A 21,307-nucleotide genomic window follows, 5' to 3' on the forward strand; every position below is an offset into this window, starting at 1 on the left:
GGGGACAGTGGGGGGGGTCACACGTGTGGTCCGGGGAGGGTCACGGCGTCCCCAGAAAATGTCCCCAACTGACCGTGATGTCGTGCAGCCAGTAGTTGTAGAGGATGGCGCGGATCTCCACCTGCTCATTCCTCACCACCGAGTAGGGCAGGCGGAGGTCGATGAAGAAGTCCTTCATCACCGTGATCTCGTAGGGGTCGGCCACGCACAGCCCTGGGGTTAGGGATATGTGGGTTTGGGGTTGGGGGACACCTCGTGTCCCCAGAGGCCTTCAGAGGTCCATGGAAGCCCAGGGAGTCCTCACAAGGTTTAGGGGATCCATCAAGAACTGTGGGATCCGCTCAAGGTTTAGGGGATGCCTCAAGTCCCATGGAGTCCTCCCAAGGTTTAGAAGGTTCCTCAAGTCCCACAGAGTCTTCCTAAAGTTTAGGGGATCCCTCAAGTCCCATTGAGTCCTTCCAAGGTTTGGGAGATCCCTCAAGTCCCATGGGGTCCTCCCAAGATTTAGGGGATTCCTCAAGTCGCAAGGAGTTCTCCCAAGGTTTAGAAGATTCCTCAAGTCCCATCGAGTCCTTCCAAGGTTTAGGAGATTCCTTGAATCCCAAGGAGTTCTCTCAAGCTTTAGGGGATCCCTCAAGTCCCACTGAGTCCTCCCAAGTCCCATGGAGTTCTCCCAAGATTTAGAGGATCCCTCAAGTCCCATCAAGTCTTCCCAAAGTTTAGGAGATCCCTCAAGTCCTATGAGGTCCTCCCAAAGCTTAGAAGATCCCTTGAGTCCCAAGGAGTCTTCCCAAGATTTAGGGGATTCCTCAAGTCCCATTGAGTCCTCCCAAGGTTTAGGAGATCGCTTGAATCCCAAGGAATTCTCCCAACATTTAGGGGATCTCTCAATTCCCAAGGAATTCTCCCAACATTTAGGGGATCCCTTAAGTTGCATGGAATCCCCCCAAGATTTAGGGGACCCCTCAAGTCCTATGGGGTCCACCCAATGTTTAGAGGATCCCTCAAGACCCAAGGAGATCCCTCAAGACCCAAGGAGATCCCTCAAATCCCAAGGACGGCCACCAAACTTTGGGGCATCTCCACCTCAGATTTTGGAGATACCTCAAATCCCAACAAACCCCTCCAGGTTTTAGGGGACCCTTCAGGTCTCAGGGACCTCCACCAAGGTTTGGGGGATTTCTTTGACCCCAGAAACTCCCTCGTCCTCCATGACCCCATACCCTTGGAAGGGGAGAGGCTGACGGCCAGGACCTCCCAGGTGGTGATGGAGTCCTTCAGGTACACGGGCAGCGTCTTGGCTGAGACCCTGGAGAGGACAGGAGTGACCAAGGGGGTCACGGCCCACCCCAGGCCAGGCTCAGGGGGTGTCACCATGGGACTTCCCTTGTCCCCAGAGATGTTCCAGACCCACTGTGGGACTTCCTTGGAACCCAAAGATGTCCCAAACCCACAGTTGGACTTCCCTTGTCCCCACAGATGTCCCAGACCCCCAACCAGGACCAGAAGCTTGGAGATGACCCCTGAGTGGACCAAGGGGTCCTGAGGCAGCTCCAGGGGGTCAGCAGTGACCTTTGTCCAGATTTGGGGTGACCATAACTGGTCTCCAGAGATGCCCGAGCTGGCCAGGGAGGGGGTGACCATGCCCAGGCTGGGCTGTGGGGTGGGAGGGTTGTGGGACCAGGGGTCCGGGGGTCCAGGCTCACCCCAGCTCGTTGGGTGGCTCCGTCAGCTGCTCCACCTGCCACAGCCAACTCTCGGGGAAGAGGCTCCGCGAGACGATGTCGCTGTCCGATAAGAACGGACTGTCGTCCTCCTGGCCTGAGGGTGGTGACATGGGCCTTCTCGAGCGTGACCTCGGGCCTCCGACCCCTGAGCGGAGCCGGTATCACCCCAGTGCCACCCCAGTGCCATCCCATCACCACCCCTGGTCTTGCCCAAGCAAGGCCACCCAACCGCCACCCAAGCGTTGCCCAACGTTCATCCAAGGGTTGTCCAAGGACAGCACAAGGAACGCCCAAGGGTCACCTGACCTTCACCCAAAGAACACCCAAGGAATGCCTGAACTTCACCCAAAGAAGACCCAGGGAACACCCAAGGAATGACCAAGGAATGCCCAAGGAAAGACCAAGGAACGCCCAAAGAACATCTGACCTTCACTCAAGCTTTGCCCGAGGAAAATGCCTCAACTTCACCTGACCTTCACCAAGGAACACCCAAAACCCACCCGAGACCCTCCTAACCTCACCCAAGCTCCACCTGAGGAACACCCAAGGAATTCCTGAGGTTCGCCTGACCTTCCCCCAAGCAAAGTCCAAGTCCAAGGAACACCCAAGGAACACCCAAGCTTCACCTGACCTTCACCAAGAAACACCCAAACCCCACCCAAGACCCTCCCAAGTTCCACCTGAGGTTGCCCCAACCTCCCCCAACCTTCTCCCACCCCCCATGGCCCAACACTTGCTTCTGGCCAGCCCGGTGCTGGGCGACTGCTTCTGCTGGTCCCGCTTGGCCTTGATGTATCTGCAGCAGTCGAGGAAGGCGCGGACGCAGGACTCGCCCTCCTGGATGTACTCGGTCCTCTGCTCGCAGCTGTGTCCCATCGGATTGTCCCTCATCCCGTCCTCGCAGCACTTCCGCTCCAGCTTGTCCGAGTACTCAGCCGCTGCCGGACACACCAGGACAGGGCTGGGACTGGCCCCGGTGGCACCGGCATGGGGACCTCGGGGGTGTGGGACACTCTGGTGGCTCTCTGGGATATGGGACACTCTGGTGGTGTTTGGGACAAGGGACGCTCTGGTGGCTCTTGGGGATGGGGGACATTCTGGTGGTCTTTGGGACATGGGACACTTTGGTGGTCTTTGGGATATGGGACGCTCTGGTGGCCCTCAGCGTCATGGGACACTGATGGTTTTTGGGACATGGGACTCTCTGGTGGCCCTCAGGGACATGGGACACTGATGGTTTTTGGGACATGGGACACTCTGGTGGCCCTCAGGGACATGGGACACTGGTGGTTTTTGGGACATGGGACACTCTGGTGGCCCTCAGGGACATGGGACACTGGTGGTTTTTGGGATATGGGACACGCTGATGGCCCTCAGCGTCATGGGACACTGATGGTTTTTGGGACATGGGACTCTCTGGTGGCCCTCAGGGACATGGGACACTGGTGGTTTTTGGGACATGGGACACTCTGGGGACTCTCAGGGACATAGGAAATGCTGGTGGCCTCTGGGACATTGGCATTGACCGGGACATGGGACACTCTGGTGGCCCTCAGGGACATGGGACACTGGTGGTTTTTGGGACATGGGACACTCTGGTGGCCCTCAGGGACATGGGACACTGGTGGTTTTTGGGACATGGGACACTCTGGTGGCCCTCAGGGACATGGGACACTGGTGGTTTTTGGGACATGGGACACTCTGGTGGCTCTCAGGGACATGGGACACTCTGGGGGCTCTCAGGGACATAGGAAATGCTGGTGGCCTCTGGGACATTGGCATTGACCGGGACATGGGACACTCTGGTGGCCCTCAGGGACATGGGAAACTGGTGGCCTTTGGGACATGGGACATGGGTATTGACCGGGACATGGGACACTCTGGTGGCCCTCGGGGATGTGGGAAACTCTGGTGGCCTTCAGGGACATGGGACACTCTGGTGGCCTTTGGGATATGGGACATTGGTATGGACTGGACATGGGACACTGTTGTTCCTCAGGGACATGGGACACTCTGGTGGCCTTTGGGACCCAGGGGATGCTGTGGTGCCACCAGGGACAAGGGACACCTTGGCACCCTCAGGGACAAGGGACACAGGACACCGCAGTGGGACATGGGACACCCGCAGTGTTCCTGGGGACAAGGGACACCCCAGTGCCACCTACCCTTGCTGCCCTTGTACTCGGCGAGTGCCAGCGAGCGGCGCTTGCGTTTGGCAGGCTGGGGACACTGGACCTCTGGGGACAGAGGGGACACAGCGACCCAGGTGTCACATCCCAAAGTTCAAGGTCACTTCCCCATCCCTGAGGTGTCACCTCCTTGAGGTGTCACCTCCCCCATCCCTGAGATGTCACATTTTCCAGTCCTTGAAATGTCACATCCTTGAGGCATCACCTATCCCATCCCGTAAGTGCCACCTCCCCTATCCCTGAAGTGTCACCTCCCCTGTCCCCAAGATGTCACCTTCCCCATCCCCAAGGTGCCACATCCCTGAGATGTCACATCCTTGAAGTGTCACCTCTTCCTTCCCTGAGTGCCACCTCCTCCATGCCCTAAATGTCACCTCCCCCACTCCCGAGGCGCAACATCCCTGAGGTGTCACCTCCTCCATCTCTGAGATGTCACCTCTCCCATCCTCTGAAATGTCACCTCTTCCATCCCCAAAATGTCACCTCCTCCATCCCCAAGGTGTCACCTCTCCCATCCCCAAAATGTCACCTCCTCCATCCCCAAAATGTCACCTCTCCCATCCCTGAGATGTCACCTCCTCCATCCCTGAAGTGCTACCACCCCCTGTCCCCAAGATGCCACCACAGCCAGTCCTACCTGACCGCTGGGGGGTGGTGACCTTGACGCTGGTGGCCAGGCTCAGGCCAGCATCCGAGAAGACCCCGACGTTGTCCCTGCCACTGCCTGGGGTGCAGCCGATGTCACTTCTCTCCACCGTGTCCCAAACCTGCACCCACAGGGGACAGCTGTGACAGCCACTGCCACCACCCGGGGGTGACAGGACAGTTCCGACAGCCACTGCCACCACCCAGGGATGATGGGGACATCTGTGACGGCCACTGCCACCATCCAGGGATGGTGGGGACAGGGACAGCCGTGACAGCCACTGCCACCACCTGGGGATGGCAGGGATGGGGACAACCGGGGTGGCCACTGCCACTATTCAGGAACGCTGGGGATAACTGTGATGGCCATGGCCACCACCTGGGGATGGTGGGGATGGGGACAGGTGTGATGGCCACCACTTGGGGACACGGGAGACGAGGACATCAGTGACAGCCATGGCCAGCACCCAGGGATGATGGGGACAGCCATGATGGCCACTGCCACCACCCAGGGATGACAGGGACAGCCATGATGGTCACCGCCCCTTGGGGACAGTGGGGACAGGGCCACCTACCCGTGTCTGGGTGAGTCGGTTCTTCTTGCTGAGGGCAAGGACCCCCTTGTCCACGGCCACCAGCCAGGGACAGAGGGGACAGGGACAGCCGTGATGGCCATGGCCACCACTTGGGGACAGCGGGGACAGGGACAGCTGTGATGGCCACCACCAGGGGATAGCAGGGATGAGGACAGCCATGATGACCACTCCCCCTTGGGGACAGCAGGGAGAGGACACGCGTGATGGCCACCATCAGGGGACAGGGACAACTGTGATGGCCAGCATCCAAGGATGCTGGGATAGCCATGACGGCCATGGCCACCTCCTGAGGACAGTGGGCATAGGCACAACCGTGATGACCACCACCCAAGGATGGTGAGGACAGTCATGACCACCCCTTGAGGACAGCGGGGACAGGGCCACCCACCCTGGTCTGGGTGAGCTTGTTCTTCTTGCTGAGGACGAAGACCCCTTTGTCCACGGCCACCAGCCCCACATGGGCCTTGTGGTCCCCCTCGATGCGCAGCCTCATCGGTGTCCCCGGCTCGTGGATGCGGTTGTCACCTTCTGTCGCCCCCTTCACCACCAGCTGCCACAGACATGGGGGGTGACGTCCCCAGGATGTCCCCAAAAGCCACCTTTGTCCCCCCCCACCGCAGGGGGGACCCTAAGTCTGACCCTTCAGGGGTGGTTGGTGGCCGTGGGTTTGGGGTCTGGGTCACCACTGGGCCACCAGGGCCACCTGGGCAACCCAGGAGATGTCCAAGCTCTTCATGGAGTGTCCCAAACCACCTAAGTGACACCAAATCCCCACCAGGGGCCACCCAAGGCCCTCAATGTCCCCGCAAAAGCCCCCCCGGTCCCTTAATGTCCTCCAAACTCTTCCAAAGGTCCCTCAAGGACCTCCTAAGCCTCTCAATGTCCCCCCAAATCTCTCAAGGGCCCCCCAAGCCCCTCAAGGACCCCCAAGCCCTTCCAAAGGCCCCCAAATCCCTCAAGGGCCCCCCAAACCTTTCTGAGGCCTCCCAGACCCCTGAAGGGTCACCTCAATGACCACCCCAGCCACCACCAAGGCCCATCCAACGCCCCCATGACCCCTTGACCCCCCAGGCCAGCAGGTGACTCTCACAGTGCCCATGCAGGTGTCCTTGACGTCCACCCAGACGGAGTCGGCCACAATCTCGCCAGGCAGGACGTAGTAATAGGCCACGATGCGGAAGGAGGGGATAAGTTCGGCCGTCACCGGCAGGGTCATGGTCACCAGGCTCTGGCCGGCCTCGTGCCGCTGCCGGCCAGTGCGGAGGATGCGGCCCTTGCTCATGATCTGCAAGAAACACAATGAGCCTGGTGGCCACCTGGACGTCCAGCTGGTCAAGCTTGGGGACCACCGGTCAGCCACGGGCACCCACCAGGTAGGTGAAGAATGGGACAGAGTTGCGGACGTCGTTGTTGCTGGTCTTGAGGTGGAAGTTCACGGCCAGGTTGTCCCCGGGCTGCAGCTCGGTGGCAGGCACTGCCAGGTGCAAGAAGTTGCCCGAGCCGGCCTGGCTACGATAGGCCTCGGCCGTCATCTGCCGCGAAGCCTGGCGCTCCGGGGGCAGCCCCGCCTGGGCTGTCCGCACCTGTGACGGGGACACGGTGGCACTCGGTCAGCGGGGAGGGGCATGGGCCTGGGCGGGGTCAGCGTGGAGGGCTTGGCCACCATGAGGGTTCCATAGAGCTCTTGGCCTCCACAGCGGTCTTGGCCACCATAGAGGCCTTGGCCATCATGGAGGTGGATTGGTCATCATGGAGGTCTTGGCCATCATGGAGGTCTTGGCCACCATGGAGGCCTTGGCCACCATGGAGGCCTTGGCCATCATGGAGGTGTATTGGTCATCATGGAGGTCTTGGCCACCAAAGAGGTGTTGGCCAGCATGGAGGTGTGTTTGCCATCTTGGAGGTCTTGGCCACCACAGAGGTCTTGGCAACCTCAGAGGTCTTGGCCACCATGAAGGGTTTGGCCACTGTAAAGGTTGTGGCCACTGAATAGATCTTGGCCACTGAAGAGGTCTTGGCCACTGAAGAGGTCTTGGCCATCATAGAAGTTTTGGCCACCATAGAGGTCTGACCCCCACAGAGGTCTTGGCCACCCATAAAGGTCTTGGCCACCCACAAAGGTCTTGACAACTGTGGAAGTCTTGTCTGTCACGGCCTCCCTGCCCCTTCCTGGTGTCCCGGTCCTTGCTGACCATCTCCATGGTCAAACTGACCATCCTCTACCTTGGATGTCTTGGCCACTCAACCATCATGGTCGCCCCAACCTTGGCTCTTGGCCATCATCAATGCTTTGACCTCCTTCCCCCTGGCCTTGGCCATCCCAGTTCCTGGTCACTGCTGACCCTGGCCACAGGCCACCATGGACAAGTGACCATGGTGGACACCTCCACCAGTCTCTTTGACTCCTGGTCCTTGGTCACTCTCATGTCTTGGTCAACCCTATTATGTTGGTCATCATGGTCATCTTGACCTTGGACATCCTTGTCCTTGGCTGATGGTGACCAGGACAGCCCCAGTCCTTGGTCACTCTTGTGTCTTGGTCAACCAATTGTGTTGGCCACCATGGTCACCCTGACCTTGGACATCCTCATCCTTGGTCACTCTGGACATCTTGACCACCACAGTCACCTCAACCACGGGATGACCTTGTCCATCCTGGTTTTTGGCCAATGATGAGTGACCAGGATGACCCTTGGCCACCATGGATGTCCAGCCCATCCTGGCCCCTCAATCCTGTTGTCCTGGCCCTTGATGACCACAACCATTGGTCACCCCAGACATCTCAGCCACCGCAACCCCCAGGTCACTTACCCACCCCCTTGGCCACCCCAGCTCCGGTGTCACCCCGGTGTCCCCACTCACCGTGATGGGGACGCTTTCCTTGTTGGCCGGCATGTTGAGGACCAGCCTGGCCGTGCCATCGCGCTGGGTGGACACCTGGCCCTGGAAGCCATCGGCCTGGACGGTGACACGCGGGGCTGGGGACTCGTCAGGGTTGGAGACATAGACCTGGAGGGGACACCGGGGGACATGGGGACATTACGTGGGGACGTGGAGGGAGAGAAGGGGACTGGGAAGGGGCACTGGGAAAGGGCACTGGGAAAGGGTGGTGGCACTGGGCAGGGGCACTGGCACTGGGAAGGGACACTGGGAAGGGACACTGGGAAGGGACACTGGGAAGGGGTGGTGATACCTAGAAGGGACACTGGGAAAGGACACTGGGAAAGGACACTGGCACTGGGAAGGGACACCAGGAAGGGATACTGGGAAAGGGTGGTGATACCAAGAAGGGACACTGGGAAGGGACACTGGGAAAGGACACTGGGAAAGGACACTGGGAAAGGACACTGGGAAAGGACACTGGCACTGGGAAGGGACACCAGGAAGGGATACTGGGAAAGGGTGGTGATACCAAGAAGGGACACTGGGAAGTGACACTGGCACTGGGAAGGGACACTGAGAAGGGACACTGGGAAAGGACACTGGGAAGTGACACTGGCACTGGGAAGGGACACTGGGAAAGGGCACTGGAAAAGGGACACTGGGAAGGGACACTGGCACTGGGAAGGGGTTGTGGCACTGGGAAGGGGCACTGGGAAAGGCCACTGGGAAGGGGTGGTGGCACTGGGAAGGGACACCAGGAAGGGACACTGGAAAGGGGTTGTGATACCAAGAAGGGACACTGGGAATTGACACTGGTAGTGGGAAAGGACACTAGGAAGGGGTGGTGGCACTGGGAAAGGACACTGGCACTGGGAAGGGATACCAGGAAGGGACACTGGGAAGGGGCACTGGGAAAGGGTGGTGGCACTGGGCAGGGGCACTGGTAAGTGGCACTGGCACTGGGAAGGGGCACTGGGAAAGGGTGGTGGCACTGGGAAGGGACACTGGGAAGGGACACCAGGAAGGGGTGGTGATACCTAGAAGGGACACTGGGAAGGGACACTGGGAAAGGACACTGGGAAAGGACACTGGGAAAGGACACTGGGAAAGGACACTGGCACTGGGAAGGGACACCAGGAAGGGATACTGGGAAAGGGTGGTGATACCAAGAAGGGACACTGGGAAGTGACACTGGCACTGGGAAGGGACACTGAGAAGGGACACTGGGAAAGGACACTGGGAAGTGACACTGGCACTGGGAAGGGACACTGGGAAAGGGCACTGGAAAAGGGACACTGGGAAGGGACACTGGCACTGGGAAGGGGTTGTGGCACTGGGAAGGGGCACTGGGAAAGGCCACTGGGAAGGGGTGGTGGCACTGGGAAGGGACACCAGGAAGGGACACTGGAAAGGGGTTGTGATACCAAGAAGGGACACTGGGAATTGACACTGGTAGTGGGAAAGGACACTAGGAAGGGGTGGTGGCACTGGGAAAGGACACTGGCACTGGGAAGGGATACCAGGAAGGGACACTGGGAAGGGGCACTGGGAAGGGGTGGTGGCACTGGGAAGGAACACTGGGAAAGGGACACTGGGAAGGGGTGGTGGCACTGGGAAGGGACACTGGGAAGGGGTGGTGATACCAAGAAGGGACACTGGGAATTGACACTGGCACTGGGAAGGGACACTGGGAAAGGACACTGGGAAAGGGTGGTGGCACTGGGAAGGAACCCTGGGAAAGGGCCACTGGGAAGGGGTGGTGGCACTGGGAAGGGACACTGGGAAGGGACGCTGGCACCAGGAAAGGGCCATTCCAGTGACACAGGGACAGTCCACGCTCCCCAGCCCCTCTCAGGTGACACAGGGACATCACCCAGGGACTGACTTTGGTCCCCAAATCTCCTCCACCTCCAGCCCCAGTTGTGCCCTGTCCCCATCCCAAGCCAGGACACCCCAAGGGCCCTGTGCCACCACCCTGGGCCACCACTGTCCCCAAGATGTCACCAACCGTCAGGTCAAAGGGCATCCCCGGCTTGAAGTACTTGGGCGTGTGGGTGAAGTGGATGTTGTAGGGTGATGTCACGATCTGGATGCCGCTGCGATGGGCCTCCACCATGTCACTGCCTGTGGGGACGCCACAGTGGCCGCGTCACCGGGGGCCAGGGCTCCTTGTCCCCCGCCCCAAATGTCCCCCCATCCTTGCCGTCCCTGTCCCCCTAGTGCCCTTTGTCCCCCATGTCCTCCCTCCACCATGCTGGGCCTTCACCATGTCACCTCCTGTGGGGACAATGGCAGTGGCTGTGGCACCCAGGCCCACCCTGTCCCCTGTCCCAGATGTCCCCCCATCCTCATTGTCCCTGTCCCCCATGTCCCTCTGGGCCACCATGCTGGGCCTCCACCATGTCACGACCTGTGGGGACACTGCAGTGACCAGAGCTCCCTGTCCCCTGCCCAGGGACAACCCATGGGTGGCCTCAAATGTCCCACCATCCTTGCTGTCTCCAACCCCACACGTCCCCAGACCCACGTCACTGCTGTCCCCTCTTTGTCCCCCCACTGTCCCTGTCCTCCCAAGTTCCTCATGTCCCCCATGTCCCCCTGGGCCTCCACCATGTCACTGCCTGTGGGGACACCGCAGTGGCCATGTCACCTGGGGCCAGGGCTCCCTGTCCCCCATCCCAGATGTGCCCCAATCCTTGCTGTCCCCACCCCCACACATCTCCAGACCCACGTCACTGCTGTCCCCACTTTGTCCCCCTGTCCTGCCAGTCCCCTGTGTCCCCCCACTGTCCCTGTCCCCCCGTGTCCCCGCGCAGACCTGACTCGGTGATGACAGTGACGGTGACGTAGAGGGAGTGTCCCACGAGCTCCTGGGGGTTGAGGAAACGCTCGCGCAGGTGGGCCATGGACAGCACGGCCTCGGCATCACCATCCTGGACCTGGGGACAGGGGGACAGGGATTGGGACAGGGATGGGGACAGCAGGGGGACAGCACGGCCTTGGTGTCACCATCCTGGACCTGGGGACAGGGGGACAGGGATTGGGACAGGCATAGGGACAGTACGGGGACAGCACGGCCTTGATGTCACCATCCTGGACCTGGGGACAGGGTTGGGACAGGGATGGGGACAGCAGGGGGACAGCACGGCCTTGGTGTCACCATCCTGGACCTGGGGACAGGGTTGGGACAGGGATGGGGACAGCAGGGGGACAGCACGGACTCGGTGTCACCATCCTGGACTTGGGGGCAGGGTTGGGACAGGGATGGGGACAGCAGGGGGACAGCACAGCCTTGGCATCACCATCCTGGACCTGGGGACAGGGGGACAGGGATTGGGACAGGGATGGGGACAGCAGGGGGACAGCACGGCTTCGGTGTCACCGTCCTGGACCTGGGGACAGGGGGACAGGGATTGGGACAGGGATGGGGACAGCAAGGGAACAGCACGGCTTCGGTGTCACCGTCCTGGACCTGGGGACAGGGACAGGGTTGGGACAGGCATGGGGACAGCAGGGGGACAGCACGGACTCGGTGTCACCGTCCTGGACTTGGGGGCAGTGTTGGGACAGGGATGGGGACAGCAGGGGGACAGCACGGCCTCGGTGTCACTGTCCTGGACCTGGGGACAGGGATTGGGACAGGGATGGGGACAGCAGGGGGACAGCACGGCTTCGGTGTCACCGTCCTGGACCTGGGGACAGGGGGACAGGGATTGGGACAGGCATAGGGACAGCAAGGGGACAGCACGGCCTCGGTGTCACCGTCCTGGACCTGGGGACAGGGATTGGGACAGGGATGGGGACAGCAGGGGGACAGCACGGCTTCGGTGTCACCGTCCTGGACCTGGGGACAGGGGGACAGGGATTGGGACAGGCATAGGGACAGCAAGGGGACAGCACGGCCTCGGTGTCACCGTCCTGGACCTGGGGACAGGGATTGGGACAGGGATGGGGACAGCAAGGGGACAGCACGGCCTCGGTGTCACCGTCCTGGACCTGGGGACAGGGACAGGATTGGGACAGGGATGGGGACAGCAAGGGGACAGCACGGCTTCGGTGTCACCGTCCTGGACCTGGGGACAGGGACAGGGTTGGGACAGGGATGGGGACAGCAAGGGGACAGCACGGCTTCGGTGTCACCGTCCTGGACCTGGGGACAGGGACAGGATTGGGACAGGCATAGGGACAGCAAGGGGACAGCACGGCTTCGGTGTCACCGTCCTGGACCTGGGGACAGGGATTGGGACAGGGATGGGGACAGCAAGGGGACAGCACGGCTTCGGTGTCACCGTCCTGGACCTGGGGACAGGGACAGGATTGGGACAGGGATGGGGACAGCAAGGGGACAGCACGGCTTCGGTGTCACCGTCCTGGACCTGGGGACAGGGATTGGGACAGGGATGGGGACAGCAAGGGGACAGCACGGCCTCGGTGTCACCGTCCTGGACCTGGGGACAGGGACAGGATTGGGACAGGGATGGGGACAGCAAGGGGACAGCACGGCTTCGGTGTCACCGTCCTGGACCTGGGGACAGGGACAGGGTTGGGACAGGCATGGGGACAGCAGGGGGACAGCACGGACTCGGTGTCACCGTCCTGGACTTGGGGGCAGTGTTGGGACAGGGATGGGGACAGCAGGGGGACAGCACGGCCTCGGTGTCACCGTCCTGGACCTGGGGACAGGGATTGGGACAGGGATGGGGACAGCAAGGGGACAGCACGGCTTCGGTGTCACCGTCCTGGACCTGGGGACAGGGACAGGATTGGGACAGGGATGGGGACAGCAAGGGGACAGCACGGCTTCGGTGTCACCGTCCTGGACCTGGGACAAGGTTGAGACAGGGATGGCCACAGCAGGGGGACAGCAGGGGGACAGCACGGCCTCAGTGTCCCCATCCTGCACCTGTGGCCACGAGGGACAGGGTGGGGACAGGGATGAGAATGGGGACAAGGGTGGGGACAGGCGATGGCAGAGCTCAGGGAGGGACAGGGATGGGACAGGGCATGGAAAAGGGGACAGAGGATGGGGACAGGAGAGCTCAGCCTGTGACAGGGATGGGGACAGGGACAGGGAAAAGGACACTGATGGGGACAAGGTTGGGGACCGGGACAATGGGAGGCTCACCAGGACAGGGACGGGGACAGTGGCAGGGTTGGGGACAGGGCGGGGGACAGTGCCAGGCTCACCGCCACGCGCCGCAGGGACTGGGGGATGCTCTTCCTCTCGTCGTCCACCATGACCCCGAAGAGGACAAAGGCTGTCCCCTCCACGCGCTTCCCATACAGGTACCTGGGGACAGCACCGTGTGACCGTGTGACCGTGCCACCATGTCCCCAGCACCTCCCTGTACTGCCACCCCTGTCCCTACCAATCCTTTTCATCCCATCCCTGCCACTGCCACCACCAACGTCACCGCGTCCCTGCGTCCCCACTGCCAACCTCGGCCCCACACTGAGCTGTCACCCCATTGTCCCATGTCCCCATCCTGCCATCCCGTGTCCCACACCATCCCATCATGTCCCACCACCTCCACCACGTCACCCTGTGTCCCCCTCACCCGCCACCCTGTCCCCGTGGACAGCAGCAGAGCAGAGCTGTCCCCTGTCCCCCCACCCCATCCCCACATGGGTGTGACCCCAGAGGGGACGGTCTTGGGGTCACCTGGCCAGGATGGACACCCGGAAATCCTGCTGGCGGTCGATGTACAGGAACTTCTCCTCGGGCTCCAGGGACACCTCAAAGCTCGGCAGCACTGCAGGGATGACATCGGTGACACCGGCGCCCCTTGGGGACAGTCCCCAGGGTCCCCCCTGCCCCCACCCTGCACCCACCGTATTCCTTGACCTCGAATTGGGTGCTGAAAACCTGATCCGGAGAATCCTCGAATTTGGCCGAAATCGTCCACATGCCCAGGCTGGAAGAGAGGACAGTGAGGGGACAGTGAGGGGACAGCGCCAGGGATGTCCCCGGGCCACCGCGGAGGGAGGTGACACCCACCTGACGACCTCAGGAAGGTTGTGGTTGAGGGACATGATCCCAGTTTTCATCGGGGAAGACACCGGGACTTGTTTGATGATGACGTTGTCGGGCGTCTGAGGGGACACGCGGAGGGTGGGGACGATGGCGCAGGTGGCACCGTGTTACCCCCCCTACGTCACCCCTGGGTCACCCACGGGCACCCACCTTGACCTCCACGATGACCGTCTTGGCCACCGGCTTCATGAGGTGGTCTACGGTGAAGAGGCGGCAGAGGACTGGGAGGGGACAAAAGGGACAAGGTGAGAGGGGATGAGGACAGGGTGGGGACACGGGGGACTGGGAGGGGACACAGGGGACAGGGTAGGGACACCCAGCATTGGGACGCGACACAGGGGGACAAGGTGAATGGGGACCATGAGGGGACACAGAGGACAGGGAGGGGACATGGGGGACAAAGTGACCACAAGGATGGGGATATCCAGCACTGGGAGTGGACATGGGGGACTGGGAGGGGACACAAGGGACAAGGGGAGAGGGGACAAGGGGAGAGGGGACAGCGAGGGGACACTCGGCAATGGGAGGGGACACGGGGGACAAGGTGGGCGGCGACAGGATGGGGACAGTGGGTCCCCCTGGGGACATCATGGGGAGGTCCCCAAATGGGTGCTGGGGTCCTGGTGACACCGGCACTCCAAGGTGTCCCCAACCCCCTGCAATGTCCTCACCCCCTGAAGTGTCCCCAGCCCCCTCCGAGGTGTGACAGGGAGATGTCCCCAGCCCCCCACAGTGTCCCCAGCCCCCCGAGGTGTCCCCAGCCCCCTCCGAGGTGTGACAGGGAGATGTCCCCAGCCCCCCACAGCGTCCCCATCCTCCCGAGGTGTCCTCAGGTGTCCCCTGTGGCTCACCGGTGGCCCCGGGGGTGTAGATGGGTTTGTCGGTCTGCACGAAGATGTGGCCGCTCTGCAGGGACACCAGCAGCACCTTGTCCAGTGTCACCGTGCCCACCCGCGCTGTCACCGTCACAAACTGCTTCCCCTGTGCCTGCGGCAGCGCCTTGGCCGACACCTGCGGGGACAGGGGACGTTGGGGACATTCGCGGGGACTGGGGACACTGGGGACACCTGCGGGGACAGGGGATGTTGGGGACATCCACGGGGACAGGGGACACTGGGGACACCTGCGGGGACAGGGGACATTGGTGATACCAATGGGGACAGGGGACACCAGGTCCACACCACAAGGACAGGGGACATTGGGTGACACCCATGGGGACAGGGAACACCAGGTCCACACCACAAGGACAGGGGACATTGGGTGACACCCATGCCACAAGGACAGGACAGGGGACACCAGGTGACATCTGTGCCACAGGGACAGGAGACACTGGGTGGCAGCAGCACCACAGGGACAGGGGACACCAGGTGACAGCTGTGCCCAGGGCTGAGGACGCTGGGGACAGTCTCCAAGGACTCCAGGGTCACCATCCCCAAGGACACCCAGGGCCACTGTCCACAAAGATCCAGAGGCGACCATCCCCCTGGACACCAGGTCTGACCATCCCCAAGGACCCCAGGAGTGACCACCCCTCTTGACATGGTGTGACTGCCCCCATGGACCCAGGGGGTGATCACCACCCTCAAAATGGTGTGACCACCCCCAAGGACCCCAGGAGTGACCACCCCCCTTGATGTGGTGTGACCGTCCCCATGGATCCCAGGAATGACCACCCCTATGGACCCCAGGAGTGACCATCCCAAGGACCGCAGGGGTGACCACCCCCCTTGACGTGGTGTGACCGACCTCACGGACCCAGGGGGTGACTACCCCCAAGGACCCCAGGAGTGACCACCCCTCTTAACGTGGTGTGACCGTCCCCATGGACCTCAGGGGTGACCATCCCCAAGACCCCCAGGGGTGACCACCTCCCAAGGACCCCAGGGGTGACCATCTCCCTTGACATGATGTGATCGTCCCCATGGACCCCAGGAGTGACCATCCCCAAGAACCCCAGGGGTGACCACCCCCCTTGACATGGTGTGACCATCCCCATGGACCCCAGCAGTGACCATCCCCCCATGGACCCCAGGAGTGACCATCCCCAAGGCCCCCAGGAGTGACCATCCCCAAGGCCCCCAGGGGTCACCACCCTCCTTGACATGGTGTGACCGTCCCCATGGACCCAGGGGGTGACTACCCCCAAGGACCCCAGGAGTGACCACCCCCAAGGACTCCAAGAGTGACCACCCCATGGACCCCAGGGGTGACCACCCCCAAGGACCGCAGGAGTGACCACCCTCCTTGACATCGTGTGACCATCCCCATGGACCCCAGGAGTGACCATCCCCAAGGACTGCAGGAGTGACCACCCCCCTTGACATGGTGTGACCCCAGGGGTGACCACCCCAAGGGACCCCAGGAGTGACCACCCCTATGGACTCCAGGAATGACCATCCCCAAGGACCCCAGGAGTGACCATCCCCCTTGACATGGTGTGACCATCCCCATGGACCCCAGGAGTGACCATCCCCAAGGACTGCAGGAGTGACCACCCCCCTTGACATGGTGTGACCCCAGGGGTGACCACCCCAAGGGACCCCAGGAGTGACCACCCCTATGGACTCCAGGAATGACCATCCCCAAGGACCCCAGGAGTGACCATCCCCCTTGACATGGTGTGACCATCCCCATGGACCCCAGGAGTGACCGGACCCATGGACCGCAGGAGTGACCATCCCCCCATGTCCCCCACCCCCTGGACATTCTCCACCCCAGGTTCAGGGTTCAGCCCCAGTTTCCCCTCCCGGGCAGTGACCGCTGGGACAGTGACCCGGGGCAGTGACCGCAGGGTGGTGGCAGTGACTCGGCGGGGTGGGGACACCGTACCTTGATGGTGGCAGTGGCCATCATGCCCTCGGCCGGGCTCAGGGGCACCCGGACCTGGAACAGGACCTGGCGCTTCTGAGGGAAGTCCTGGACCATGAGCGAGGCCTCGGTGGCCGTGGTCAGTCCGGGGGCCTCCAGCACCACGTGCTCGTCCGTCTCCAGCCGCAGCACGGCTGGGGTCACCATTGTCACCCTGGGGACACCGCGGGGCTGTCGCGGGGCTCTGGGGGTGTCACAGCACCCAGAAACCCCAAAATCTGTCCCCACAGCACCCTCGGGACCTCACAGCACCCAGAAACCCCAGAATCTGTCCCCACAGCGCCCTGGGGGACTTCACATTGCCCTGAAGACCCCAAAATCTGTCCCAACAGTGCCCTGGGGACCTCACAAAGCCCTGGGGACCCCAAAATCTGTCCCCACAGCACCCTGGGGACCTCACAAAGTCCTGGGAACCCCAAAATCTGTCCCCACAGCGCCCTGGGGACCTCACAAAGCCCTGGGGACCCCAAAATCTGCCCCTACAGCACCCTGGGGACCTCACAAAGTCCTGGGACCCCAAAATCTGTCCCCACAGCACCCTGGGGACCTCACAAAGCCCTGGGAACCCCAAAATCTGTCCCCACAGCACCCTGGGGACCTCACAAAGTCCTGGAGACCCCAAAATCTGCCCCTACAGCACCCTGGGGACCTCACAAAGCCCTGGGGACCCCAAAATCTGCCCCTACAGCGCCCTGGGGACCTCACAAAGCCCTGGGGTGTCACAGGATCCAGAAACCCCAAAATCTGTCCCTATATCACCTTGGGGACCTCACAGGATCCAGAAACCCCAAAATCTGTCCCCACAATGCCCTGGGGACCTTGTGGGACCCCATGAACACCCCCAGTCTGCCCCATGGGCCTGAAACAACCTCAAATCCCCCATTACACCCCAGTATCCCCCATTATACCCCAAATCCCCCATTATACTCCAAATCCCCCATTACACCCCAGAACCCACCCTGGGGGGGCTGGGGGGGGCCTGGACAGGGGGGTCCCATTTGGGGTTGGGGGTCCCTGGTGGGTTTTGGGGGGGGTCCTGGATATGGGGGATTCAGGCTGGGGCGGGGGGGGGTCCCATGCGGGGTTGGGGGGGTTTTGGGGGGGAAATCCTGAGGTTGGGTGGTCCCAAAAAAGAGGATTTGATGGGGGAACCCCAGGGGAGATCCCGGGGGGGGGTTAAAAGAGGGGGTCCCATGGGGGTGGGGGATGGGGGGGTCCCATGGGTGGGGAGATCCCATTTTGGGGCAGATCCCGAGGTTTGGGGATCCTAAAAAAGGGGATTCCATGGGGGTCCCGTGGGAACACGGGGGGGGGGGGTCCCAGTAAAGGGGCCCAAGGGGGAACCCCAAGGGAGATCCCAAGGGCAGGGGGGGGATTAAAAGAGGGGGTCCCATGGGTGGGGGGTCCCAAAAAAGGGGATTCCATGGGGGTCCCATGGGGAACACGGGGGGGGCCCAATAAGGGGGTCCCAGGGGGAATCCCAGGGGAGATCCCAAGGTGTGGGGTTCCCATGGGTGGGGGGGGGGGGGGATTCCATGGGGGTCCCATGGGAACAGGGTGGGGTTCATGGGGGTCCCAATAAGGGGGTCCACGGAGTGCAGGGGAATCCCAGGGTGAGGGGTCCCAAGGTGGGGGAGGGAGGGTCCCATGGGTGAGGAGATCCCATTTTGGGGCAGAGCCCGGATTTTGGGGATCCCAAAAAAGGGGATTCGATGGGGGTGCTGATGAGGGGGGGTGCGAGAGGTGCAGAGGAATCCCAGGGTATTGGGGGGGGGGGGGGGGGGGGGGGAGGTTAAAAGAGGGGGTCCCATGGGTGGGGGGTGGTCCCAAATCGCTCACAGCTGGGCGCGGGCGGGGGTCCCGAGCAGCACCAGGAGGCCGAGGAGGAGGAGGGGCAGCGCCGGGGCTCCCATGGCTGCAGGGTGGTGGGGGGGGGACAGGGACAGTGGCCAGGGGGTCCCTTTATGGTGGCCCCGCTGGTTAATGGGTAACCCGAGCCCTGGGCCCACCCATGGGTGGGGGGGAGGGGCTGCGGCCACCTGCGGCCCCTTGGGTGGGGGTGGGGGTGACACCCCTGGGACCCCCAAGACCCCCCGTGCCAGGGGGGGGAGGTGGCACCCACTGGGGGGGTCCCGCACCTTTGGGTGTCCCTGGGGAGGGGTTGGGAGCCCCCCGACCCCCCCCCCCCTCCACGGCCCCCCCGCGGGGTGGGGGAGGGGCTGCCCAGACGCCCGGTCCTTCCTCATTTCGGGGAAGGAGCTGGCGAGGGGCCACCTCGGGGCTTGCGACATCGGCAGGGACACCAGAGGGGGGGTCACGACAGGGGTGGGGGGACACCAGGGGACACTGCTGGGACGGGGGGGGTGGGGAGAGTCCTCCCTGAGACCCCCTGCCCCAATAGGTCATGGACACCTGGGTCCCCCCGGTGACCCCTGACAGGTCCTGGGTGAGCTCCGGGAGCCCTGGTAGGACCTGGACACCTGGGGCCCACCTGGACCCTTGGTAGGACCTGGACACCGGGGTCACTTCCTGGATCTCAGCACCTGAGTCCCCCCTGAAACCCCTGAAAGGACCTGGACACCGGGGTCACTTCCTGGATCTCAGCACCTGAGTCCCCCCTGGACCCCTGAAAGGACCTGGACACCTGGGGCCCAGCAGGACCTGGGCACCTGAGTCCCACCTGGACCCTTGGTAGGACCTGGACACCTGGGTCACCTCCTGGACCTCAGCACCTGAGTCCCCCCTGGACCCCTGAAAGGACCTGGACACCTGGGGCCCACCTGGACCCCTGAAAGGACCTGGACACCTGGGTCCCCCTGAGACCCCTGACCGGTCCTGGACATCTCGTTCCACCTGGCCCTGGACACCTGGGTCACCTCCTGGATCTCAGCACCTGAGTCCCCCCCTGAGACCCCTGAAAGGACCCGGACACCTGGGTCCACCCTGAGACCCCCGACCGGTCCTGGACACCTGGTTCCACCTGGCCCTGGACACCTGGGTCACCTCCTGGATCTCAGCACCTGAGTCCCCCCTGAAACCCCTGAAAGGACCTGGACACTTGGGGCCCAGCAGGACCTGGGCACCTGAGTCCCCCCTGGACCCTTGGTAGGACTTGGACACCTGGGTCACCTCCTGGACCTCAGCACCTGAGTCCCCCCTGAGACCCCTGGTAGGACCTGGACACCTGGGTCCCCCTGAGACCCCAAACAGGTCCTGGGTCCTCTCCAGGACCCCTGGTAGGACCTGGCCACTCGGTCCTCCCTGGATCTGGACACCTGGGTCTACCCTGAGACCCCCGACAGGTCCTGGACACCTGGTTCCACCTGGCCCTGGACACCTGGGTCCCTTCCTGGACACTTGGTAGGACTCAGACACCTTGATCCCTGCTGGACCTGGGTCAACTCCAAACCCATGGTAGAACCCCAACACCTGGGTCCCCCCTGAGACCCCCAACAGGTCCTGGACACCTGGGTCACCTCCTGGACTCCTGGTAGCACTTGGACATCTGGGTCCTCCTGGACCAGGACATGTGGTCCCCCCTGAACCTGGACATCTGGGTCCCCTCTTTGACCAAAATCCAGGTCCCTCCTTGACCCCTGAAAGAACCGGGACACCTGGGACACCTCCTGGACTCCTGGTAGGACTTGGACACCTGGGTCATCTCCTGGACTCCTGGTAGGACTTGGACACCTGGGTCATCTCCTGGACTTCTGGTAGGTCTTGGACACCTGGGTCGTCCTGGACCTCGGCCATCACTGGACCCTTGGCAGGTCCTGGATACCAAGGTCTTCTTTGAGATCCCAGCACCTGGATCTTTCCTGAGACCCCCAACAGGTCCTGGACACCTGGACCCCTCCTGGACCACCCTGGGTCACCATGTCCAGACCCCCTGGATCCCTCCTTGTCCATCCTGGGTCACCATGTCCAGACCTCCTGGATCCCTCCTTGTCCACCCTGGGTCACCATGTCCAGATCACCTGGACCCCTCCTTGTCCACCCTGGGTCACCATGTCCAGACCCCCTGGACCCCTCCTGGACCACCCTGGGTCACCATGTCCAGACCACCTAGACCCCTCCTGGGTCTCCATGTCCAGACCACCTGGACCCCTCCTTGTCCATCCTGGGTCACCATGTCCAGACCTCCTGGGCCCCTCCTGGGTCACCATGTCTAGCCAGCTGGATCCCTCCTTGTCCACCTGGGTCACCATGTCCAGATCACCTGGACCCCTCCTTGTCCACCTGGGTCACCATGTCCAGACCCCCTGGACCCCTCCTGGACCACCCTGGGTCACCATGTCCAGACCCCCTGGACCCCTCCTTGTCCACCCTGGGTCTCCGTGTCCAGCCACCTGGACCCCTCCTGGG

The 21,307-nt window shown here is 62.4% G+C and overlaps 1 protein-coding gene and 1 long non-coding RNA gene across 3 annotated transcripts in view; both read right to left on the reverse strand.

Moving 5' to 3' along the window:
* Window positions 1–18,886, reverse strand: part of C3 (complement C3) — a 32,102-nt gene extending 13,216 nt beyond the window's left edge. The window contains exons 1-20 of one of the 2 annotated variants that reach the window (XM_048293102.1): window positions 18,782–18,886; window positions 16,904–17,096; window positions 14,926–15,085; window positions 14,225–14,295; window positions 14,039–14,133; window positions 13,873–13,955; window positions 13,703–13,793; window positions 13,228–13,330; window positions 10,859–10,979; window positions 10,049–10,164; window positions 8,020–8,166; window positions 6,528–6,740; window positions 6,248–6,442; window positions 5,546–5,707; window positions 4,554–4,683; window positions 3,893–3,964; window positions 2,465–2,665; window positions 1,707–1,821; window positions 1,224–1,309; window positions 74–213 (exon numbers count right to left, since the gene is read on the reverse strand). In XM_048293102.1, coding sequence (XP_048149059.1) covers window positions 74–213; window positions 1,224–1,309; window positions 1,707–1,821; window positions 2,465–2,665; window positions 3,893–3,964; window positions 4,554–4,683; window positions 5,546–5,707; window positions 6,248–6,442; window positions 6,528–6,740; window positions 8,020–8,166; window positions 10,049–10,164; window positions 10,859–10,979; window positions 13,228–13,330; window positions 13,703–13,793; window positions 13,873–13,955; window positions 14,039–14,133; window positions 14,225–14,295; window positions 14,926–15,085; window positions 16,904–17,096; window positions 18,782–18,855 — 2,568 coding nt within the window. In that variant the 5' untranslated portion in view covers window positions 18,856–18,886. Of the gene's footprint in view, window positions 1–73; window positions 214–1,223; window positions 1,310–1,706; window positions 1,873–2,464; window positions 2,666–3,892; window positions 3,965–4,553; window positions 4,684–5,545; window positions 5,708–6,247; window positions 6,443–6,527; window positions 6,741–8,019; window positions 8,167–10,048; window positions 10,165–10,858; window positions 10,980–13,227; window positions 13,331–13,702; window positions 13,794–13,872; window positions 13,956–14,038; window positions 14,134–14,224; window positions 14,296–14,925; window positions 15,086–16,903; window positions 17,097–18,781 lie in introns of both variants that reach the window. The other variant, XM_048293101.1, reaches the window with a different exon arrangement.
* Window positions 3,255–3,886, reverse strand: LOC125320697. Its single transcript, XR_007201254.1, has 2 exons — window positions 3,557–3,886; window positions 3,255–3,484 (listed from the first exon to the last, which is right to left on the reverse strand). It is a non-coding gene; the product is annotated as an uncharacterized LOC125320697 (long non-coding RNA).
* Window positions 18,887–21,307: the final 2,421 nt, after the last annotated feature.

This window comes from Corvus hawaiiensis (genome assembly GCF_020740725.1).
Source record: "Corvus hawaiiensis isolate bCorHaw1 chromosome 32 unlocalized genomic scaffold, bCorHaw1.pri.cur SUPER_32d, whole genome shotgun sequence".
Lineage (NCBI taxonomy): Eukaryota > Metazoa > Chordata > Aves > Passeriformes > Corvidae > Corvus > Corvus hawaiiensis.